This window comes from Oncorhynchus masou, chromosome 28 (genome assembly GCF_036934945.1).
Source record: "Oncorhynchus masou masou isolate Uvic2021 chromosome 28, UVic_Omas_1.1, whole genome shotgun sequence".
Lineage (NCBI taxonomy): Eukaryota > Metazoa > Chordata > Actinopteri > Salmoniformes > Salmonidae > Oncorhynchus > Oncorhynchus masou.
This window is the reverse complement of record NC_088239.1, coordinates 84,754,958-84,763,742: the sequence shown is the minus strand read 5'-3', so window position 1 is coordinate 84,763,742 and position 8,785 is coordinate 84,754,958. Positions and strand designations below refer to the sequence as shown.

At 44.2% G+C, this 8,785-nt stretch overlaps 1 protein-coding gene across 2 annotated transcripts in view; it reads right to left on the bottom strand.

Moving 5' to 3' along the window:
* Window positions 1–2,962: 2,962 nt before the first annotated feature.
* The window catches only part of LOC135518423 (cingulin-like protein 1), a 115,317-nt gene continuing 109,494 nt past the window's right edge, over window positions 2,963–8,785 (bottom strand). For both annotated transcript variants that reach the window (XM_064943595.1, XM_064943596.1), the window contains 5 exons: window positions 8,101–8,190; window positions 7,617–7,700; window positions 6,632–6,859; window positions 6,080–6,243; window positions 2,963–5,117 (listed from right to left, as the gene is read on the bottom strand). In XM_064943595.1, coding sequence (XP_064799667.1) covers window positions 5,006–5,117; window positions 6,080–6,243; window positions 6,632–6,859; window positions 7,617–7,700; window positions 8,101–8,190 — 678 coding nt within the window. In that variant the 3' untranslated portion in view covers window positions 2,963–5,005. The remainder of the gene's footprint in view (window positions 5,118–6,079; window positions 6,244–6,631; window positions 6,860–7,616; window positions 7,701–8,100; window positions 8,191–8,785) is intronic.

The window sequence follows — 8,785 nt, the reverse complement described above, 5'->3', positions numbered from 1 at the left end:
TGTGTGTATGTGTGTGTGTTGTGTGTGTGTGTGTGTTGTGTTGTGCCCTACTGTACTCCTCTCTATGACAGCTCCCATCTGGACTGTGTTCAATTAAATCTTCCTCTTTGTCAGGGAGGTTCACCCTGCAATATGTCACCACACACACACAATATGTCACCACAAACACACACACACACACGCACGCACGCACGCACACACACACACACACACTCCCTTACAATGTGTAACTGAACATCAAACACAAAGCAGATGCAGAATCTAATCCAACGTCTGTCTGCTTTTACGACCAATTGGAACATGTAAATAAACTGACAGGAAGTCGTTATTCATGTCAGAGATTTGAACAATCACACACTGCCATTAGCTCAGTGTCGTCAACGTTAAAATAAGCTGGTCAAATCCTCAATTATAACCAAAACATACACCTATGATATGAGGTACACTAATTTTGGATTATCGCAGACCTCTGTCACATAACAAAGTGTAAAAAATATATTATATATTTGATGGACTGAAAATATATCAAAGAAAGGAACACAGAAACATTAAAACAAAAAGTATTTAATATTAACATTGATAATTGTAGGCAGATAAAAACATCAGAAAAGGAGAATAAATCCCAGCACCTTTAGACGTCTGCAGTTACGTGAAAATAATATCACTTATAGAACTGGCTAGCTCGAAGCCATAACACAAAATAACGTAATGAGTTGTTAGTTTCTACATCTGGATCATGCAGACATTCCTATGGGTGAAATAAACGGGGAAATAAGGTTTGAGGTTAACACCAGAATCAGTCAGTTAACATGACCTTTATGAATCAAAAGGAGTCCGTTGCTAAAGAGTCGCTAGCTGTCAGAAATGGAACTACAACTGCCAAGTGTTAGGAGTTCTCGAGCTTCGAGAACTACAACGGCCAAGTGTTAGGAGTTCTCGAGCTTCGAGAACTACAACGGCCAAGTGTTAGGAGTTCTCGAGCTTCGAGAACTACAACGGCCAAGTGTTAGGAGTTCTCGAGCTTCGAGAACTACCACGGCCAAGTGTTAGGAGTTCTCGAGCTTCGAGAACTACAACGGCCAAGTGTTAGGAGTTCTCGAGCTTCGAGAACTACAACGGCCATGTGTTAGGAGTTCTCGAGCTTCGAGAACTACAACGGCCAAGTGTTAGGAGTTCTCGAGCTTCGAGAACTACAACGGCCATGTGTTAGGAGTTCTCGAGCTTCGAGAACTACAACGGCCAAGTGTTAGGAGTTCTCGAGCTTCGAGAACTACCACGGCCAAGTGTTAGGAGTTCTCGAGCTTCGAGAACTACAACGGCCAAGTGTTAGGAGTTCTCGAGCTTCGAGAACTACAACGGCCAAGTGTTAGGAGTTCTCGAGCTTCGAGAACTACAACGGCCAAGTGTTAGGAGTTCTCGAGCTTCGAGAACTACAACGGCCATGTGTTAGGAGTTCTCGAGAACTACAACGGCCAAGTGTTAGGAGTTCTCGAGAACTACAACGGCCAAGTGTTAGGAGTTCTCGAGCTTCGAGAACTACAACGGCCAAGTGTTAGGAGTTCTTGAGCTTCGAGAACTACAACGGCCAAGTGTTAGGAGTTCTCGAGCTTCGAGAACTACCACGGCCAAGTGTTAGGAGTTCTCGAGCTTCGAGAACTACAACGGCCAAGTGTTAGGAGTTCTCGAGCTTCGAGAACTACAACGGCCAAGTGTTAGGAGTTCTCGAGCTTCGAGAACTACAACGGCCAAGTGTTAGGAGTTCTCGAGCTTCGAGAACTACAACGGCCAAGTGTTAGGAGTTCTCGAGCTTCGAGAACTACAACGGCCAAGTGTTAGGAGTTCTCGAGCTTCGAGAACTACAACGGCCAAGTGTTAGGAGTTCTCGAGCTTCGAGAACTACAACGGCCATGTGTTAGGAGTTCTCGAGCTTCGAGAACTACAACGGCCAAGTGTTAGGAGTTCTCGAGCTTCGAGAACTACAACGGCCAAGTGTTAGGAGTTCTCGAGCTTCGAGAACTACAACGGCCATGTGTTAGGAGTTCTCGAGCTTCGAGAACTACAACGGCCAAGTGTTAGGAGTTCTTGAGCTTCGAGAACTACAACGGCCAAGTGTTAGGAGTTCTCGAGCTTCGAGAACTACCACGGCCAAGTGTTAGGAGTTCTCGAGCTTCGAGAACTACAACGGCCAAGTGTTAGGAGTTCTCGAGAACTTCGAGAACTACAACGGCCAAGTGTTAGGAGTTCTCGAGCTTCGAGAACTACAACGGCCAAGTGTTAGGAGTTCTCGAGCTTCGAGAACTACAACGGCCATGTGTTAGGAGTTCTCGAGCTTCGAGAACTAAAACGGCCAAGTGTTAGGAGTTCTCGAGCTTCGAGAACTACAACGGCCAAGTGTTAGGAGTTCTCGAGCTTCGAGAACTACAACGGCCAAGTGTTAGGAGTTCTCGAGCTTCGAGAACTACCACGGCCAAGTGTTAGGAGTTCTCGAGCTTCGAGAACTACCACGGCCATGTGTTAGGAGTTCTCGAGCTTCGAGAACTACCACGGCCATGTGTTAGGAGTTCTCGAGCTTCGAGAACTACCACGGCCATGTGTTAGGAGCGCTCGCTTCGTTGGCGACGTCAAAGGCAACCTTTTTTTTTTTTTTACATGTTAGCACCTCAGTAGCTTTTCACTTGTTTTGAGTACATAAATGCTTCAAAATTCACAAACAAAAAGTGATGTTAGCTGACGAAGATTATCTCCTAGCACAAAACATATAAAATCGCCTAACTGTGTTCACCACATGCCTTATTTTTACCATTTAATACCCCAAACCCTACAACAACAAAAAAAAACGTTAATTTGTCAAACGAGCCAAGGTGGAGTTAGCCTCCTTTAGCGCCCTCAAAAATACACCATTACTATTGCTCTCTATGGTTTTAATATATAGGCCTCTAGTAGATTATAGAAAGAAACAGGGTCTCAATAACACTGCGTCCCCTTTTATTTGGTTTTGCCAGCGAAGAAGAAAGGAGAAAAGAAACTTTTTGCCAACCAAAATACTGTACGTTTCCCTTGACAGCGACCCATAGAGTGGAGCTCTATACAACCAGAAAAACACCCAGAAAACATCTTATTATCACAATATCAAATCCCATCACAATACACACGAGATCCTCACCCCTACCTGCTCAGTGAGGGAGGAGCCTGAGTACACAGTGACTGTTAGTGATTCCACCTCAGTGAGGGAGGAGCCTGAGTACACAGTGACTGTTAGTGATTCCACCTCAGTGAGGGAGGAGCCTGAGTACACAGTGACTGTTAGTGATTCCACCTCAGTGAGGGAGGAGCCTGAGTACACAGTGACTGTTAGTGATTCCACCTCAGTGAGGGAGGAGCCTGAGTACACAGTGACTGTTAGTGATTCCACCTGTCCTGTCCTGTCTAATGCCTGATTAACGTAGGTTTATGCCAGTAGAGTACACAGTCGCCGGTCTCCATGTTCTATCATGTAAACAGCAGGACAACAAGTCATTCAGATCCATCAGGTAAGATGCATATCCAACAGCTTCCCACAATGCAGACAGAATAGATTCCCTTTTAGATTCTCCAACGCGAGAATAACATGGTCTCTTTCCTCTTCTGTGAAACGTTTGTCTTGGGTCCTCACTCACTCCCAGGGTCTGCTCACCCAGGTTCTGTTCACCCAGGTTCTGTTCACCCAGGTTCTGTTCACCGAGGGTCTGTTCACCCAGGTTCTGCTCGCCCAGGTTCTGCTCGCCCAGGTTCTGCTCACCCAGGTTCTGCTCACCCAGGTTCTGCTCACCCATGTTTCGCTCAGGGTTGAAGTAACAAGTGTTGTAAACAGTGCAGTATACTGTTAAATGGTCCCACCAGCTTCGCTCATTCAGGCTGTCTGTCCTTCAAGCATCGTAAAAGGAAGACACTTCCACATTCTGCTCAATGGGAGTGAAAATAAAGCATTTCCATTTATATATATTAATAAAATACAGCTCCCTTGTCCCCAAAGTCTACAATGCAGTAATACCCAATACCATGTAGATATAAGATAAGTGGAAATGAATGTATAATGCTTCTAACAAACTATTCAACTACATTTTGCAACAGATTTGCTTTGGTAATTTGCAGACAATATTGCCCAAATCCCCAACATTACATAATCCCCAAATCCTATGTCTATTTTTATTGTTAGTCATATTTGACACAATTGATTTAATAAAATGTTTTTTTATTTTCCAATTGATTATCTCTGTTAAAAGGCACTAGTAATGAATCAGAAAAGATACAAGCCCATAGGATTTTAACTTACTTACATTTAAAAAAAATCTTGTCCAGGAGTTTACCAAATAAACTCCCTTATGGCAGGGTTTCACAAACTCTTACCTCGGGACCCCAAAGGGGGTTCGAATACACAGCTGATTAAAGCTCCGATCATTTGAACCAACTGTGTAGTGTAAAAACCGAAATGTGCACCCCATTTGGGGTCCAGAGGACCGAGTTTGGGAAACACAATAAGTAAAGACACACTGGTTTACATTTTCAATTACCTGCAGATTTTTTATTTATTGTTATTTAATAAAAAAAATTAAAAAATGTTTTATCAGATGCGACAGTAATTTTTTTAACCTGATTTGATTGGCTGAACCTGAAAATCAAACACGCGGGTGCTGATTTGATTGGCTGACAGGATGCTGGCTGTATGTTCCCTGTACGTCCTGTATTGGTGGTATGAATGGTACCTTTATCAATAATGGCCTAGATTCAATCCCATCTCATTTTGTCCCATTTATGCAAGGTTTTAAAGGCAACGCTCCCACCATTCGCTGAGACCCACATTCACGTCGAAGGCTGCATATGCCGGATCAATGGGAAATGAGCTATAAATGTCAATCGCGCAATGACATGGAACTTCTGCAGGCCGGATTGAAGCTAGGACAAAGGCGTTATGAGTAAGGATAGTATGGCTGGTGCTATGCTGTAATACTGTCCCAGGAAGGGTGTCTCAGGCCTTGGAGGCCGTGGGTACTGGAGGGGTCTGGTCCTCCTCATCCACACTAAGGTCCAGACGTAGATCTTCCAGAGTCTGTCTCATCGCCATGGTGGACTCCTTACGTCTACAAGGCAAAGGAGAGGGTTACTTTGTGTCCCGCACTTCTAACAGTATATCACTCAATGGTATATCACTCTCTTTTGCACTCTCTCTCTTGCGCTTGCCCTCTCTTGTGCTCTCTCTCTCTCTCTCTCTTGCGCTTGCTCTCTCTCTCGTGCTTGCTCTCTCTCTCTCTCTCTCTCTCTTGTGCTCGTTCTCTCTCTCTCTTGTGCTCGTTCTCTCTTTCTTGCGCTCTCTTTCTCTTGTGCTTCTCTCTTTCTTGCGCTCTCTCTCTCTCTCTTGCGCTCTCTCTGTCTCTCTTGCGCTCTCTCTCTCTCTCTTGTGCTCTCTCTCTCTCTCTCTTGCGCTCGCTCACACTCTCGCTCACTGGCTGTCTCTGTCTCTCTCTCGATTTATTCATCCTGATTTGATCCGTAAACAGACCTGTAGTTCTGAAAGGATGTGTGTAGAATTATGCTCCGGCTTGCCTTCTGATAGGCTAGTTGGTGGCACCTCTCTGATTTAGAGGGGTTGGCTTAAATGTGGAAGACACATTTCAGTTGAATACATTGAGCTGGACAGCTGACTAGGTATCCCCCCCCCCCATTCTCTATTAAGTAGAAAGTTCCCTATATTGATTACACAAAGCAATCCTTTCAGACCTCTCTCTCTCTGCCTCTCTCTGCTTCTCTGTTTCTGCCTCTCTCTCTCTGTCGCTCTCTGCTTCTCTGTTTCTGCCTCTCTCTCTCTCTCTGTCTCTCTCTCTGTCTCTCTGCTTCTCTCTCTCTCTCTGTCTCTCTCTCTCTCTCTCTCTGCCTCTCTCTCTCTCTCTCTCTGCTTCTCTCTCTCTCTCTGTCTCTCTCTCTCTCTGCCTCTCTCTCTCTGTCTCTCTGTCTCTCTCTCTCTCTGCCTCCTCATCTCTCTGTCTCTCTGCCTCCCTGTCTCCCTCTCTGTCATTCATTGAACCTTTATTTCTAAACCAGGTACTTGAGTTGGAGGTGCTGGTCCAGGAGCTGTTTCTGTAGTCTGTTGGAGGTCTCTCTCTCCTCTGTCAGTTCTCTCTGGGTGTGACGGTACTGAGCGTCTCTACGACTGGACTCCTCCTCCGCTTCGTTCAGCTGACGCTTCAGGGAACGCATCCTCTGGGACATCTGATGAGGGGGTCATAGGTCAGGATCATTATAAGATGATAATTATATAGTATACGACAAGTCTTCTCATGCATTATAATTGCATAATACTGCATTATACCTGAAGGCTTTAAGTAAAGTGTTCCCAATGTGGTCAATCACAATACACTCCCACACACAATGGTAACCATTCCACAAGTCTCTTTACTACCCCCAAGTGGAATGAACCATTCCACAAGTCTCTTTACTACCCCCAAGTGGAATGAACCATTCCACGAGTCTCTTTACTACTCCCAAGTGGAGTGAACCATTTCACAAGTCTCTTTACTACCCCCAAGTGGAGTGAACCATTCCACAAGTCTCTTTACTGCCCCCAAGTGGAGTGGTGGTGTTAGTGCATGTGCCCTACCAGGTCCTTCTGCTCCTTGGCCATCTTATGTTCCTCCTCCAGCTGATCAGACAGTTCGTTGTTCTTCCTCTCCAGTTTACTGATGGTGTTGTTCATCATCACCTTGTTCCTCTCCTCCACCCTCAGAGCGTTCTCCAGCTCCTTGGCCCGGCTCTCCGTCTTAGTGATGACATCCTCATGAACTCTGGTGTGTTGGAGGTTCTCCACCTCCACGCGCAGGTCACGCAGCTGGATATATACAGAGCATCGAGGTTTTCACTTTGACTCGTGGCTTCCACAAGACACAAAGCATGCTGCCACTGCTCCATCATTCATCACAGATGCAACAGTTACACCCATACACACTACACCTTTAAATGTATACACAGATTACACAGTTATAATGTTTTTTTTTTTATAGCATTGTAGCATTGTGTAGCATTGTAACATTGTATAGCATTGTAGCATTGCAACATTGTAGCATTGTAGCATTGTAACATTGTAGCATTGTAACATTGTAGTATTGCAACATTGTAGCATTGTAGCATTGTAGCATTGTAACATTGTAGCATTGTAGCATTGTAACATTGTAGCATTGCAACATTGTAGCATTGTAGCATTGTATAGCATTGTAGCATTGTAGCATTGCAACATTGTAGCATTGTAGCATTGTATAGCATTGTAACATTGAAGCATTGCAACATTGTAGCATTGTAGCATTGTAGCATTGTATAGCATTGTAACATTGTAGCATTGCAACATTGTAGCATTGTAGCATTGTATAGCATTGTAACATTGTAGCATTGTAGCATTGTATAGCATTGTAACATTGTAGCATTGCAACATTGTAGCATTGTAGCATTGTATAGCATTGTATAGCATTGTATGTTCATGATGAAAGGACAACGTTGAAAGAACGGGTGTTGACGCGATATCACATAGATACATCACAGAATGACATGAAAACCCCTGTAGGTCAAAACTGTTCCCAGTGAAAAAACAGTACCTGTCTCTCCAGGATGCTCTTCTCACTGTCCAGCTGCTCATTCACATCTTTCTGCTGGATCAGCTTCAGCTGGAGCTGATCTGTCTGTGGAGAACACAACAAACATCCCAAACAGGCCTTTTAAGAATGTTTTGTTTTTTTGGGGGGGGGGTTTACAATCACATACAGTAAATCCACCCCTCAAAATCGAGGGCCTTGGAATCTTCCCAACCCCAAGGAGACATCGTTTAAAGGAGACCTTTTTTTAAGGTACATACTACAACAGACTTTTAAACAACCTTGTCTTTCTCTGTAGATGGACTTCAGGATTTAATTAGTTCTGGCCAGGGATCATTCAAGGAAGTAAGTAGATGAGGGTAATAGGAGCAAGTAGATGCTCGTGTGAAAGTGATTTGTGGCGTATTGAAAGCGAAAAGATTACGACAGTAAGGAGTGTTGTGGTCAGGGGTGAGAGGCCCAGGTGTAGACAGACAGACGGACAGACCTGTTCGATGGCTCTCTTGTTCTTGCTGGCCCATCTCTGTTCACTGTCCTGCATCTCCTCCAGGTCGCTCTCAAGATCTAACAGTTTCTCCTGGAGAAACGCATCAACCAATCAATCAATCAATGAACCAATCAATCAACCAATCAATCAATGAACCAATCAACCAATCAATAAATCAACCAATCGACCAATCATTCATAAAGTGCTTTTACAACCCTGCATTGACTCCAAAGAGAAAGTTGACACAGAAGTTTGTACATGTGAGTACATTTATCTGTAGCCTTTTTCTCTACTGTCTCTATATCTACAGTATCTCTCCCACAGTTCATACAGTCTATTGTCTCTATATCTACAGTATATCTCTCACAGTTCATACAGTCTACTGTCTATATCTGCAGTATATCTCCCACAGTTCATACAGTCTACGGTCTCTATATCTACAATATCTCCGCCACGGTCCATACAGTCTATTGTCTCTATATCTACAGTATCTCTCCCACAGTTCATACAGTCTACTGTCTCTATATCTGCAGTATATCTCCCACAGTTCATACAGTCTACTGTCTCTATATCTGCAGTATATCTCCCACAGTTCATACAGTCTACGGTCTCTATATCTACAATATCTCCGCCACGGTCCATACAGTCTATTGTCTCTATATCTACAGTATCTCTCCCACAGTTC